This window comes from Oenanthe melanoleuca, chromosome 20 (genome assembly GCF_029582105.1).
Source record: "Oenanthe melanoleuca isolate GR-GAL-2019-014 chromosome 20, OMel1.0, whole genome shotgun sequence".
Classification (NCBI taxonomy): Eukaryota; Metazoa; Chordata; class Aves; order Passeriformes; family Muscicapidae; genus Oenanthe; species Oenanthe melanoleuca.
In genome coordinates this window covers 6,620,504-6,635,820 of record NC_079353.1, presented here as the reverse complement: position 1 = coordinate 6,635,820, position 15,317 = coordinate 6,620,504, and the positions used below count along the sequence as shown (strand labels likewise).

At 39.7% G+C, this 15,317-nt stretch overlaps 1 protein-coding gene across 3 annotated transcripts in view; it reads left to right on the top strand.

Annotated features, from left to right (window-relative positions):
* DNAJC5 (DnaJ heat shock protein family (Hsp40) member C5) overlaps window positions 1–15,317 on the top strand; it is a 30,451-nt gene that overhangs the window by 4,503 nt on the left and 10,631 nt on the right. Inside the window, exons 2-5 of one of the 3 annotated variants that reach the window (XM_056507372.1) lie at window positions 3,272–3,343; window positions 4,362–4,471; window positions 9,999–10,066; window positions 14,666–14,802. In XM_056507372.1, coding sequence (XP_056363347.1) covers window positions 14,696–14,802 — 107 coding nt within the window. In that variant the 5' untranslated portion in view covers window positions 3,272–3,343; window positions 4,362–4,471; window positions 9,999–10,066; window positions 14,666–14,695. The remainder of the gene's footprint in view (window positions 1–3,271; window positions 3,344–4,361; window positions 4,472–9,998; window positions 10,067–14,665; window positions 14,803–15,317) is intronic. The other 2 variants (XM_056507373.1, XM_056507374.1) reach the window with 2 other exon arrangements.

Genomic DNA, 15,317 nt, shown 5'->3' with positions numbered 1-15,317 from the left:
TGAGCAAACAAAAATCATGGTAGTGTTTGGTTACCTGTTACCAAAGCATCACTAAGGAACCTTTTTTTCTGTTTTATGACATAAGTCTGTGTTCATTAACTGGTATTTTTGTGATGATGGCTTCTGACCAATGAATGATGCAAGTAAACAGTTCAGTGGATCTGGTTGCAATCACAGGCAGTATCTAAGACCAGTGACAGAAAAGAACAAACCAGGGATCCACCAGCACCCCACATTTTCCCCTCCTGCCTTTGGGCCTTCCTCTTCCCTCTGAGAATATTTATTTATATATCTGTCAGAAACTGTTTTTAACAGCTTGCTCTAGGAGCACTTACACCCTCCTGCTTGTGCTTTGGTCACAGGGAATTTCACAGTCCTTCTTTGGTCTCATCTGGGTCTTATTAAGGTTGTGTTCAGTGTCAGGGATTCTGGAAGCTTTGTGACTTTTAAGGAACAATCTGTAGAAAAAGTGAATGTACAGAACCCCTGGATTGCTCATGTTTTGCAGTGGGGAAAGGAGAAGCCCAGAGTTCTCTGATGTCATTACAGTGACCTATTATGCAGTTCCAAAAAGCAGAAACTCAAAGAGGTCTTCTCTTTGCATTTCCCCTTTTATGTCTTTAATTTTTTGGCTGTACTTCAAATGAAAATATTCTTTTCCATTCCATCTGCCATTACTTATTTTATATCTTAGCAGGTCTCTGTTGCTGTGCAGTTTTATTTATGTAGGCCTTTGCCAGGGTCAGTTATCAGAGAATTTTCTTTATGAATCTGCTTCTCACATCTTGAGGATTCAGGGACATTTACTGGAAACACATAATTAGGTTTGAAGTTGCTTGTAGAGAGGAGGGGGACTTGGGGTCCAAACTCCAGATGTTGTGGGCAGTTTCTATTGGTAATATCTGCTGTAATCTTGAATATACCAGGTGCAGGAAATTCTTTCTACCAAGGCTAGGCCCCATCAAATGAGATACTTGTAATTTCAGGTTGCTTCTGGAGTTTCCTGAGGGTAAGCAATTAAGAGATTCTTGTTAAAAATATTTTAAGTAATGTCTTAATTTTTTTTTCTGTAGTTCAGAGGTCCTCATGGAAGCTGATGCTCTTGCTTCTGATAGAAGTACAGGAAGGGGTATGAGCAGACAAAATGGGATGTGTAAGATCCTGTTCAGAGTCTGGACTGCAGTCTGCCTTTGGGAGACACGTGACATTGTGATAAAAGCAGGTGGAGGGGGAATAAAATTAATAAATGTTCATGTGCTTTCACAAAGGCCATATGGGATCCCTGTGAAATTATCTGGACAGGGAATTGAAGCAGTGCTGGGTTTGGTCTTTTTTAAGATGTGCTCTAGTCCACATCCACCAGTGCAATTCCAGATCAGACTGATGTCAGCTTTGATCTGATACATTGGACCCATCTGCTGTTCCTCACCTGAATTGATCTATGTGGCATTTTGGGCAGGGGACCTTGGTGGGTGCAGTGGGATGGGGAAGAGGTTTGGAGTGGTTGATGGGACCTTGTTTGGAGGTTCTGAGTCCTGCACTCTTCCCAGCACTCCCAGGCATCTCACCTGCTGTTCTTGAGGTGGAGGGAAGGGACCATGAAATCCACTGAAATCTGAAGTGACCTGTTTCTGGGAAGCTATAACCAGAAAGATTCCTGTTCTAAATAGAATTTAAAAGCCAGATTCAGTTAGTGTTCAGAGAAGTGAATAGATTTGTTCTAGGTCCATTCTGAGTTGCTGTTCTTTGAGAACCTGAGGAATATTTTCTGTGGGATGCCTAATGAGCTCTGTCACACAGGGACCCTGCTTTCTCCATGTGTACAATTCTGAGGTGTGTCTTGATGTTCTTCTGCTCTGTGTGGTTGAGGAAAAGTAGGGTCTGAAGCATGTCTTTTCTTTAGAAATTTAATTAGTCATTTTGGGGTTTGGTTTGACAAATCCCTGATCAGTCAGTCCTTCTGAAGGCTCTAATGATAATGCTGGGAAATATCATTCTTGCTTGGAGTAGACCATTTTTATCACAGAGCAGAATAAATGTATGTTCAATAGAAATATTTTTGTCTGGACAGTAATTAGGGAAGATATTTATTTACTCTAATGAATGTCTAACTATATATTTTCCTACAAAATTCCTGATTTCCACACTTGCTCACTTCATTCTTCCTACACTTTTAAAATGGCACAGCATTGGCTCTTCACAATTGACTTGGGAAAACCAGGCAGTCAGAATTAATAAGAAGGTGTTTGGAAGGTGCACAGGGTAATTTCCCAAGCCTACCTTACTCTTTCCTGAGTGCTTTGGATTAGCAGGGCCAGCAGCCAACATGACTTTGTTATTGGGCCTGGCATGGAATTTACCTTGGATGCAACATCCTGGATGATGAAAACCCAGAATTTCCTATGGTTGTCCTGTAATGCACAACTCCTTACCCTGGTTTCCTGCAGTTTATCTTAAAACCACATTTCTTCCTGTGACTTTTTTTTTTGATGTTCTTCATATAAAGGCCAGGGAGTCCCTCTTGCTGTTAAAAAGGATCTGACTTTCACTCTTTTTGCTGTTTCGAGGCTGTTTAAATGTGTAGATATATAAAATATTATTTTAAAATAACTCTACATGAGGAAAGGTGCTGTTTTACAACTAATTTTGTTCCTGTTAAGGATCTCCAGGAGGACATACCCTTGGTTTGAGGAATACATGTAGGAATGACCCTGGTTTAACATTGCACTGATGGCATCACATCAGGGGTATAGGCAGAGTGAAGAGACATCTGTCATGTTCCAGTGTTAGTGAAAATCAGAGGAAGGAATAAAAACATCAGTCAAAAACTATGCATAAGGTTTTCTGACTTTATTATCAGTTATTTAGGTGGAAGAAGACTAAATGTGGTAATTCCATATTTTGTGCTGAAACTGAAAGGCCTTGGGAATAGCAGTGATTAAATTATGCCCCAGTATAATAGTGGCCTTTTGGTTCTAAGCCCTCTGAAAATGTGACTCCTGTCTGAAAACCTAGTGTATAAAATCTATATGTGTTCTAATTCTTACCCAATTACAGTGTTAGAAAACTCAGTTACAAATAAAGGCTGAACATGGATTTTCCTGATGTGTCAGGTTTTCAAGCTAAGTTTATGGTCTGAAATTCAAGCTGTGTCTTTTCTTATTAAATCACCAGTGAGTTAGTGTGAAAATCAGTAGGATAAATGCATTCTTTGTTGCCTTATTATTTCTAAATTATGGACTGGCTTTTTTTTTTTTTTCTTTTTAAGCAGCCATGAAATACTGTTGCTAGACTGAGTGGTGGAACTGAGGACATCCTTCATCAGGCAGTCTGCAGATTAAATGTATGCAGAATGGGAGAACAGGGGAAATAAATACTGTTATGGTTTGTGGGGGAGTAGTATAAAATAAATCTTTTTGTTGGTGAAACCACATTGTATGGTTAGAAAATACCAAAGAGTTTGTTTCCTGTAAGAGAATGCCAGTTTAAATTAAAGCTGTTTTTAATCCAGCTCTGTGATTTATTTGGGTATTTGTAGCTGAAAGAGCTGACTCCAACATGCAGGGGGTGTACTGGGGATATTATAAGAATATTTTGACATTAGCATCGTATTCATAGGGATGAATTTGGGATCAGTAGGGAATAAATATGTTCTCTACCCCAAGGTGCTTTCTCTTGTTATTTACTGTGTGTTGCCCCTGGACATGGGCTCCGATTTAATTCACCTGAGAAGAAACAGAAATATTTGCAGTGGAGGCATCACCCAGCCTTCAAAAGGAACTTGGTTGTATTTTCCTGCCAAAACAACAAGTAGAAATTTTAAATAATACAAGCTGTGCTGGTCAGTTCAGATTTTATAATGGAATTCTGTTGTTTTAACTGCTTTCATGTTTCTGAATGTCCATGTGTTGGGGATTTGAATGGGACAGGTATGAAACTCATAGTGGCTTTTAGACCATTTTCTGTAACATCTGACACCACCCAGAGGGGAGAAATCTGTGGCATGAAGTGAAGAATGTCTTCCATGACATATATATATATCTATATATATCTGTATCCTGGAGATAGTCTCTGGGGGTATTGGTTTGTTTGGGTTTGTGGTCACAGTGGTTTCACCTACAGCCTGTGCCCCCCTTTTAATCAGAGCACTCCTTGCTCCTGGTGATGTTTTATTGGTTTTGTTTTTATTTGGGTTTTCTGAAGCTTAAAATATATTTTACAACACCAGTTGCTTAGTTTCTATGAGGAAGTGAAATTATTAAATAGTCTCCTCCCCATCCTCCACAAAAACTGGGGAAATCCAGTTGAGCAATTAGGAGACGAAAGGATCTTTAGATACACCTAATTTTTTAACTTTGCAGGAGAAGTAATCTCTGGAACTAAAGCCTTTGGAACTTAACTGAGAGGATACATGTGCTGCTTGAATAATTATTCATCACCTTAGGCTGGAGGAGCTGATTGGATACAAGAGGTAAAAGTAAATGGGAAAGGAGGAAGTTTACTTTCTGTCTGTATTATTAAATAAATCAGCTTAATTTTTTAGAATAAAACCTAATATCCTGTGAAATAGAAAGGCTCTGAAAGAGGCAGTGACATTGGGTTCCTGGTAATCATATAAAGGCATTTTGGCTGTTCTGTTCCTGAGCTATCTGGGTGGTTGTTTCTGGAAAATATAAATTCTTTGTAAGTTCTGCTGCTCAATTCTGCTTATTTTGCCTGTTTATTAATAACTTTTCAAGAGGAACATTTGTGTATTTGGTGAGAGACAACCATCAAAGAGCAGAAATTAATAATCTGAAAATGGGAGAAGTTTCTCAAAAGGGAAGCACCAGGGTGGATCATTTTAGATGAAGGTGAAGATACAAGTATTGCCTTCTGTTGCTTTTTTACTCATTGAAATAAAGTCTTCATTTCAAAGTCTTTAACAAAAGCTGTTCATGATTGAAACTGCCAAAAGTGTTTATAGTGTTTATTTGAAGACAAAGCAATTCTAACACCAAATTAAGTGTAAAATAATTTTGGTATATGATTTGCAGTTTGTAAGGCCATACTTTTACATTTTTTATATTGTTTGAATGGGGAGATCCTCATTTAACTTTTCATCTGCTTCACAACTGATAGGAAAAGAATATAGGAATGAACTTTTTTCCCCTCCATCTCCTACTGCTGTCGATGAGCACAGAGAGGAACCACCTTGCCCTGCCCTTCCAAGTTAATTTCAGATAAATCTTTTTCTTGCCCTTTGCCAGCCAAGTTGTAATTTGAAAGATATGTTCCTTTCTGTTCCTTTTGTGTCTCAAACTGCTTATTTGGCTTTCTTGTTGTACTTTGTAACCTCTCTTTGTTCCTCCTTTTTGACCAGGCAAAAACCTCCTGTGCTGTAAAAAGGGGCTGCTTGGATCAGCGTTGTCTCCTTAAATTCTCTTTTTGTAACAGTCTGTCAAGGGATTTATGTTTTGACAACTGCTGTGATTTTCTCAACCTTCTCTTACACAAGACAATAGACTTCTTTTTTCTTTTATTCCTATTTAAAAGCCTTTAGTTGTCTTACCTACATTAGGTGTGACATAATAGCATAAATCTCATTTTTATGTGAGTAGACACATCTGTTCCAAGAGTTCTTTTCTATTTTAAAGGTTAGGCTGTATCGATATAGTCATTAATAATATGAGGGATTTTTTTTTATTGATGTAGTTTATACAACCCACTTAGCAGAAATGGGGCTTTATGTCTTTGGAGAAGTTTAAGGTATTTCTTCACCAGAAGAAGTGGCATCAGCATCACTCCACCCACAGCAGGGAATGTTGTGGGTTGGCTAATTTGTTCTAGTGAACTTGCAGTGAGTAGTCACAGTGATTCAAAAACTATTTATAGGGAGGAAAAATTAAGAGTAATAATGAACAAAGCAAAGAGAACTGCTGATTTTTCAGAGATTTTTAACTAAGCAGATACGGTTTTTTACAACCATGTGCAGTTTGTGATGCTTGCACTCTGCACATAAAGTACTGTGATGATAAACAATAATTCAGTATTGCTGAAAGATTAAATAGGAGCAATGAAATCCTAAGTAGAGAATCCACTAACCTCCTCCCCCCTCAGGTTTTTAGAATAATTATTTTAATTGAGGAGAGAGGATAGAAATGCAAATCCAATACTTCATATTTTCTCCCCTGTTACAGAAAACATTCTTTAGTGGGTTTGAATCTTACTGTAGGGTACAAGGTCACAAGTCTTTATAACAGGTTGGTCAATCAGACTTAAATGGTTACATTTTAATCTGCTAAGCTCATTAGAGAAACAACACTGTGTCGCTGTAGTTAAGTTTATCACAAGTTTCAGTGTAACCTCTCTTGCAGTCAGAGGTGGTGGATGTTATGTTGGTTCAGATTTGAATTTAGCAGAAAAATTATATTGTTCCATATTTCAATTATTTAAAAGCTGTGTGTTTCTATTTTTTAAAAAGAACTCAAGAGAATTTAATGAAGTTTTTAGTGTCACAGTCTTTCAGTGTAGGAGACGTCCTCTGTTCCCAAGGCAGATGGATTTGGACACAGTAAAGTTCTTTTTTTCTGGGAGATATATGCATTTAATTTAATTCCCTGGATATTCAGCTTTCCATCAGGACTTATATGTTAAAACATAATGTTTTTATGGGTACAAGATCTCTCACATGATCTTTATTAAAAGGTCACAGACTGAATAGCAAAATTCAGCTGAAAGGCTTCTGTGCTGTGATATAAAAATATAAGCACTGCCAAAACACTCTTGGATGCTTTAATGAGATAGGAAATGTTAGTGTTCCAATTAATAGGTTAAAAATCTTCATTTCAAGACAGCTACAGGGCAAAGAAGAGTGCTTTAAAATAGTGGTGGTCTTCTGCAGGCACTTGTTTGCCAGATTGCTTTCCCTTCAGCTTTTTCACATTGTTTTTCCAGTAATGATTCATTTTGCAAATCATGTAAGCAAGAAGGGGTGTGAAAATAAAGACTTGGGAGTTTCTGTTTTGTATATTGATTTGCTTTGTTGTATTTGCCTTAATTGCAGCCTTATTTCTTTGAATACTTGTTAACCATGATACAGCTCCTGAAAATGTGGAGATGGATTATGAAGCAACGTGTGCTGAGGATAATTCCCCTTTTCTGGTAGCAACATATGGAGCAGGATGAGGACAATTCTGTCAGTAGAATTATTCAGTAAAAAGGATTCTCTTGCATCTCTCAGAGGAGGTTTGAATTCTCAAGAAACACATATGCTTTTTGTCCAGTAGAGCTGAGAACATGTCTGACTTCTGCAAGGAAAAGGGAGTATCTGTCTCTTGGTTAGAGGAGGAAGGGTGCTGAGCATTTTTATGGTTCCAGTATATGGGGAAGATACAGCAGGACATAAGGCTGGGAGAGCTGGTTTTGTTATGAGCAAAATGGTTGCAAGAGCATGCAACCTCCTCAAGTGAATTTCTTCCTTTGCGTTGTAAAATTTACCACATTTTTTATGCGTTGCTGAATTCAGTTTGCATTCGTGTAGCTTTGCTTGTTTTTATCTTCATCATTCTTTAATCTTTTTTCTTCTAATTTTCATACTCATTTCTGTATTTTCTGATTCTTAAACAGTTATATGTTCCTCTCCCCAGACTTCCTTTTTTCTCATGTGTGTTGAAGAACCGGGTGTTATGCACTGATGTGGATTTTGAACACTCCTGTTCCTTTTCCAGCGTCTGTCCTTTCATCTTATCTGCTTTTGTTTGGACTGTGAATATCATGTAATAAGGAGGGGGGATATTTACAAGTAATTACAAGCAGGGTATTATGTAGAGCTCTGGGTCAGTGGATCTGGCCGGCTGAATAATGAGATTGGATGGGGAGATCAAAACATTCCTGAGTCACTAAATTGGAATTGCCAGTTGCAACAGAAACGGAGGGAGCAAACCCCTGGGTGGTGCTGGGCGGGCTGAGTGCTGCCAGGGACGATGCACTGGGGAAGGGAGGATGCAAGGTAGCTGGCATGGGTTTCTCCTATGCTTTGATTTTTACAAGAAGCAGTTTCCTTGGGAATTTATTTTTGTCTTGTTTGGTTATTTTCAACTGTAAATCAGGCTGCCTGCTCTTAATGAAACTTGGTATTGGCATAGCTGTGAGACTGAAGGAAATATTGCTGCTTGCATCCAGATTAAGACAACACTTCACTGTATGTTTTGAGTCTCTCTTGGCTGGCTATTACATATATAAGTGCTGTAAAAAGTGCTATTCTGCTGATAAAATTTTGATGAGGCCTGGGCCAGGATCTTGTGTTTGAGCCTTCTATCCACACATCATTGTATGATATTTACATCATTATATGCCTAATTCTGACCTTAGCAGGATAGCTCATTTTTTCAAAGTAGATTTGTTTCCCAATTACATTTGGACTTCGCTTTTTTCTCCTGTTCTACTCATTTTATTTCCATAAATTGAACATAGTTTGACTGTCGGTGTACTTGGATCTGGGCTTGCTGTCTGAAACAGAATCAGTGGCACAGTTAGAGGAGGTCTTCATCTGGATAGGAAGCCATAATTCTGGTTGCCAGTACCATTAACAATCTGCAGCTTTCTATGAATGCTTAAAGAATTTTCTTGTGGGTTACTTTTTAATGAAGAAAGCTGGGCAGAGAACCTGGGAGCTTCTGTAGTTTAACAAAACAAGACATTTTTCCTTGGGGAGTTAGTCCACCCTCTGGTATTGAACAGACTCTGGGAAAGTTTAACTTCCTGCCTTTCATTATTCAGGAAAAATCCTTTGCTGGTTCCTATCAAAGGAGCTAAACAGATCCATTAACAATAAGCTGATTATTGAGTTGTTGGTTGGTTCATTCATACCCACTTAGGGATGTGCTGCTGGATCAAGCAGCTTCTTACAGATGGCACCAAGCAACTGCTGTGGGCAGCAATGCCAGCAGCTCCCTGGGTGCATTCCCAACATCTCTGTTTGCCATGCTGGAACCTTCCAGCCCATGAAAGGCCTAATTATAAATTCAATGGGGAGTTTATTTCTCAAGTGCATTCAGAGCTTGTTCTCTGAAAGCTGTTAAAAGGGTTTGTATGACAATTAAGTGATGACTTGCCAGGTAAAAGCTGCTCTGGAGTTCCACTCACGAGGTTTATTGTTCAGTCATCTAATGCATAAGTGACTTTGTGATTTGTAATGTGGGTTAGATGTGTACCTGCTTAATCAAAAGGTATATTAATCTGTTGCAGTGATTTTTTTCCATAGCACCATGTAGCATTTCCCGGGCTGCTCTTGCCCCTTTGCTCTGTTATTTCCGTGTGATGGCTGATCTGGAGCCTTGACTGCTGAAAGACCGAGTGTGTGCTGCTGGGTCATCTCAGGTTCTCTCCCTCCTTGTACACCAAAATGAGACTGTTTTTTCCTTTGGCTGTTCTGCTTCAGGATGAGGGAATGTGGATTGGATGACACTGTGGTTTCCTTGGTGGAAATCTGTCCTGGCAAGAGGAGCTGGTGTTGCTCCCCAGAGCAGGATGTGCCTGCTGCTCCAGTGCTGGAGCTTGGGGTCTGCTGTGTTAGCTAAGCTGCTTTACACTTTCTAACAGCACATCAGATTACCAAAACTTGAAAAACATGCTTCTCATGTTCTCAGTACATACATTCACAAAGGCCTAAGTTGAAGGAGTCCAAAGTCTTAAACAGATAATAGTTATTAGAGTTTCTGTGCAACTGGGTAGGTGTGTGTCTTTCCCATGATAAAAGCTGGGGGAAAGAGACTGAAGCTCTGATTTAAACCATAGAGGCCTTGACTCTGTGTTTTTAAATATTTGTCATTTATTTTGACAGTTTATAATTTCTTAAGACTAGTGTTTACATTGTGGGGACTTAATATATACTTGTGGTACAAGTATTTACAAAACACTTCTTTGTTTTTGCTGTCCAGTAATGTGATGATAATTTATCAATGAATCCTCAACTTGAGAAGTGGTGAACAACTAATTTGCTTTTGTTTTGTCTTTAGGAGAATCTGCTTTAGAAGTGTGTGAAGATTGTTATCACTTACCTTAGAATATTCGAAATAGACACTAGGTGAGTTCTGGATTTTTTTTAAGTTCTTGTAGCTTCTCATTTAAATCCAAAATATTGCTGAAGAAACAAAGTTTTCTATAAAAATCTCTTACTACCTCAGGAAGCCAAGGCTAAAACACCTCATGTTTTTTGTGGTAACATAATTTTGTGTATGCTTCTCTCGTCTCCCCTTTAAAAATGTTTTGGTTCTTTTCTTCCTTGAAAAATACCAGATTGTGAGGACAACTCTAAGTGACTCTGAGACAGATGGACAGGATGTGGAGACCAGTGGTGCTTGTTACTTTCTGTGACAAATCAATATTTACTGAAGTGCTTTCAGGCTTGGTGTTTTTATTTAGACTCTTACTGATAAGTAGTGGTTGGGATAGAATAATTCAGTTTTAGATTAACACCTATAGTTAATTTTCTGCACTGGAAATCTTTGCAAAGCTGGAATTGTAGCTTCAACCAACATTAGATTTTACCACTTCATAGCAATACTTTGTGGAATCTAAATCTTTCTTAAAATAACTCGAGTGCTTCCTAAAGTTGTATAATAAAGTATCAACTAGACATTATTTTTGTAAGAGCTGGCAAAACATAATTTCTAAGCTGGACTCTTTAATAATCTTTTAATATGTTCTTACAACTGTAATTGTAGAGGGCTTGACAGCATTCCTGATAGTTTGTGTTACAGACATGTGCAGGGTTGGGCTAAGCTGGGACAGCAACAACTTCCTGCTGTCCAGCACTTCTCTGAGTCTGTCTGGGTCATTCCTTCTGGTTCTTATTTTCCCTTTTGGGGGTTCCTCCATTCTCTGTTACTGGTAATATTTTGGAAGACTGGGAGGATGTTGTGCGCTGTTTTTAACCAAACTCCTTTGCAAACAATGTCCATTAAGGTTAATAACCTCCCACTATCCTGTGTCTAGTGGGTATCATTCACTGTGTCAGGAGGAGGTGGATTTTCTCCTTTACAGTGGGATTTCACTTTCTGGAGCAGCTGTTTCCAAACAGATTCCCCACAGTGTGTGTAGACAGTTCACTGTAGTGCTGTGGACAGCGCCTGGATACAGGTCTGTGTGTTGGCATGTGCATTCAGAGAGTGGTTTTATTATTTTATTTCATTTTTAGGAACTTAAACTGATGAGTATACAGGCATTGAGAAAATTACAATTCTGGAGATTGTGCCTCAGCATCCTGCTGTAGTAATATCTTTAAAGCTAAGGTTGTTGGAAATCCTGTGCCCCTTTTGATTTTGATTAGTGGAGCTGAACAGCCACAACTCCTTCCCAGAGCAGTCTTTCCTCCATCAAGGAAATTCAAGGGACAGCAGTGCCTGTGTAACTTACACAGGGGGAGATGGGAAAAGTGATAGTTGGGGATTGCAGTTTCCAGAGGCTTGTTCTCGAGTAAAAACTCAGTGCTTCAGCCCTCGAGGGAGGTGAGAAGTTCTGCTGTTAGTCTGCTTCCAGAGGCTAATGACACCAGCACATTGTAGGTGTTGTCCATGGAATTAGCCTTCCATCTCTTTATTTCAAGGTAGCCCTTCCTAGATCCAGCAGTGGTGGTTCAGTGTTGTTCTAAGCACCTGCTATCTGTGTGAGTGGTGTCAGTACCTCCACCCTCCATTCTGCAACACAGCTCAGCATGTTTCCTTGGAAAATTTTATCCCCCTCACTGCCAACTTCCACTGAAATTCTGTGCAGCATCTTGCAGCGGATCAAATGGAGTTTAATTCCTCCTTCCCTGCTTCTAGACACCAGATCTGCTGTCACCCTTTTCAGTGCAGACATTCTTTGGGATGTTTTGTGAGTATTTAATTCCCTCAGCTGGCAGAGAGCTATTGATTTTTTTTTTTTTCCTTGGCTGTAATAACACTTTGCCATTTTAATGAGTTAAATACAACTTCCAAAAGGGTCAGCAGAAACTAAGGTATCACCAATTTCATGAAACTTGATGGGATTCTCTTGGGAAGCTGAAAAGCAAATTAGTGTTTCTAAGGTTGAATTTTCAGTGGATGTATTAGAACATTAAGGCTGACTTCCACAAATTACCTGCCAGATTTAATCTGAGTCTTTTCAGCAAGGTGGTGAAAGCAGTTTCCTGTTGTGGTAGAGCTGACTGAGGATATTGTGGCACTCAGATGGTTAAACATTCTGCTAGTTAATCCAGGAGATTACCTTTCTCCAGAGCCTTCCCAGAGAAACCTCTTCAGGGCATCCTGCTTGGTTAGAAAAGGGAGCAGATGGCTTGTTGCTGCTGAACACAACAGTTTTTAAAAATACAGGGCAGCTTTCAGGATTGTGAATTAGAGCCACGTGTGAAAACAGTGGGAGAAATGATATCCCAGTTTAGGAAATTACTTGCACCTTTATTGTCTGTTTCTTATTTAAAAAGCCAAAGGTTGCATTCCTAATAATAATACTCCTCTGTTCCCTTAAGTAAAAAGCTTCCCATCACTGCCTTGTCCTTCACTCTTCTGCCAAGGCCAATGTGTCCCATACCAGTTTGGAGAAATAAATGCTAACATCCCATTACCCCAAGCTGTGGATCCCCAGCACTGTTCAGATGGAAGCAATTAAGGATGCAGCAATGTGGCATTGTATCCCTGTGCCTGCAGACTGATAGATACTGCCTGGGTCAAACTGAATTCATTTTTATTAAACAAATTGGCCCTAATTGAACAGTGCAGATTTTGTTAAGCAGAACATGGTGTATGGCTGTGATGTGCAGCATCTGTCACCAAGGCCACGTTGGATTGATGTTACAGGAGGCTTGTTATGCTTAAATAGAGCTGCAGCTTTTAGCAGAAATGTCCATAATGCCCTGGAAGCTCCTGTTTGAAGCAGTCTCTTCTTCAGAAGGACTAAATCAACATGTAAAATTCCAATCAGGATGCTTTTTTTCCCCCCTCCTGACTTCTCAGGTCCCTGTCCAAGAGCAGTAGTGACAGACACTCCTTGGCAGGGAGCTGCTGGCAGGGACTGGTGTGCTGGAGTTGAGGGAGGTTCCTAGGAGGGTGGGAGGAAGTGGTGATGGGCACAGAGCAGGAGGAGCTGAGCAGAGAGCCTGGGAAGCAGCAGGAGCAGGCTGGTGTGATTAGGTAGATTATCAGAGACATGTCAGGATCATCAGTCTTTGACCTCAGCTCTGGAGCAGAGGGGGCTGGGAGGCTGCCTTTGGGAAATGCTGCCCAGAGGGTTGTGTCTGCTGTGTGCCTGGGTGGAGGGTTTCTTTCCTGAAATACAGTTTTCCTTTCCCTGAATTGCATTATGCCCAAATAAGTGAGTTGTTTGTGTTGTGTCTTGCAGCACTCAGTAATTTTCCTCCCATACAGGAAGCTTTTGGTGCTGAACAGTGTCCTTGAAAATATGATATTTTCTCTCCCTACCCACACATTCACCTTCCAGATATGGGGTGTAGTTTGAATTTTTGGGCAGAGAATTAGAATTTAGACCACTTATTATTAATAATAATAATTATTAATAATAATATACCCTTCTATAGGAAGCTTTAAATTAAACTGGGTAGAATTGCCAAAGGCTTCTTGTAGGAGGTTAGGTGAAAGTTTGGTTGAACTGGTATATTCCAGTTAAAGCAACTGGACCTGGTGCCCAGTATTAATTGGATGTAAAATCAGAGAGGCCACATGGGGCAGAGAATCAACAGCAGGGCCTGAGCTGAGCAAGACAGTGGTGATGTGTCTGTGCACATCGTTGTCACTTGGTCCCCGTTGTGTGGGTGTGACAATTCCCATGTGTTGGGAGAAGCAAAGGTGTGGTCACAGCTCCACCCAGGCAGTGCAGGGGGTGAGGGCTCAGGGCATTGCTTTCAGCCTGCCTTGTGAAAGCTGAGGTTATTAATTTGTTATATAAGACATAGGGTTAAACTAGAAAAGTCTGGTGCTTTAAATATCTTTTTCAAAGGCTGCATAATCTGGTGTGGGCTAATTGTAATGACATAATCCAAAAATAGCCAATAGTCTTTTCTTGGATGCTCATCCTGGCTGCAGTTCTGCAGCTAAAGAACAGCAAAGCTGATCTGCTCAGGTTGGGAGAGGGCAGAACCAAATCTGGTCCTGGCATGGCACAGGGGACACCTCTGGGGTCTGTCACATTTGGATGTGGAGCAGGAGGTTAATCCATCTTCAAGTAGCATGATTTTAACTAAGCATGCATGTTAAATGTTGGATCCACAACTTTAAATTATGGGAGAGGGGATTAACATCAACTTCTCTGTTGACACGTTGTTTTTATAGATATTATCACAAATAAATTATCTTTATAGTAAGACTAAGAAAGGAGATGAAGGGACTTGAGAGATGTGTTATGCAGTAACTGCACCTCAGCTCTTGATTTGGGGTGTTTGGAAAGAGGTTGAGTATATGCAATGGAGATTTAGGGTGGCTGGTGTTGTGCCAACAATGTAATAGTTGTTTTCACTGAGAATTCACCGAATTTTATGACTTTTAACCTTCTGCATGTGTAAAGAACCTTTTCAAAGCACATTTTATAAAAGCTGAATCTTGACATGTAGACTATTTTTGAGAACGATTTCCTTCAAGAGGTCTGTTTTTTCCTTTCCTTAAGCATTTCTTAATCTTTATATTTTTTTCAGGGGCCAGTTCTCTCCTCAGGTTAGCTCAAGATGGCAGACCAGAGGCAACGCTCGCTCTCTACCTCTGGGGAGTCATTATACCATGTGCTGGGGCTGGACAAAAATGCCACTTCAGATGATATCAAAAAGTCTTACAGGTAAAGCTTCAAGTTTTACACCTGTCCCAGTAGCACAAATGGCTTTAATTCAGTGTTCAGCAAATGGTCTGTTTGTGTAGGAGCCTCAGTTGGTTTATTTAGACCTTTTGCAAGAAAAATATGTGGGAAAAACAGGTGAAAACGTGGTTGCTTCTTGCAAAATGGGGTGTGAAAACATGCCTAGGCTTTAAATTTTTGAATCTTATATCTAGTAAGTTAAAGTCTCAAATGCACAGTGTCATTCTGAAAGGTCCTTGCCTAAAATTGAGCACAATTTAAAGACTATGATCAGACTTAAACTCTTTCTGTTATGTAGCCTTGTGTCTGTCTTAGGGGTGCCAGAGATGTGCAGAACTGCCCTGCTGTCCATCATTTCCACTTCTGGCACAGGGAGATAGAGATTAAAGATACAAATAAGGAAGAAAACAGAGCACCAATGATTACTTTTTCCTGGAATTCTGTTCAAAATTTCTTGTTCTTTGAGGAGTTACTAGTTTAAAATACTATTTTTTTTC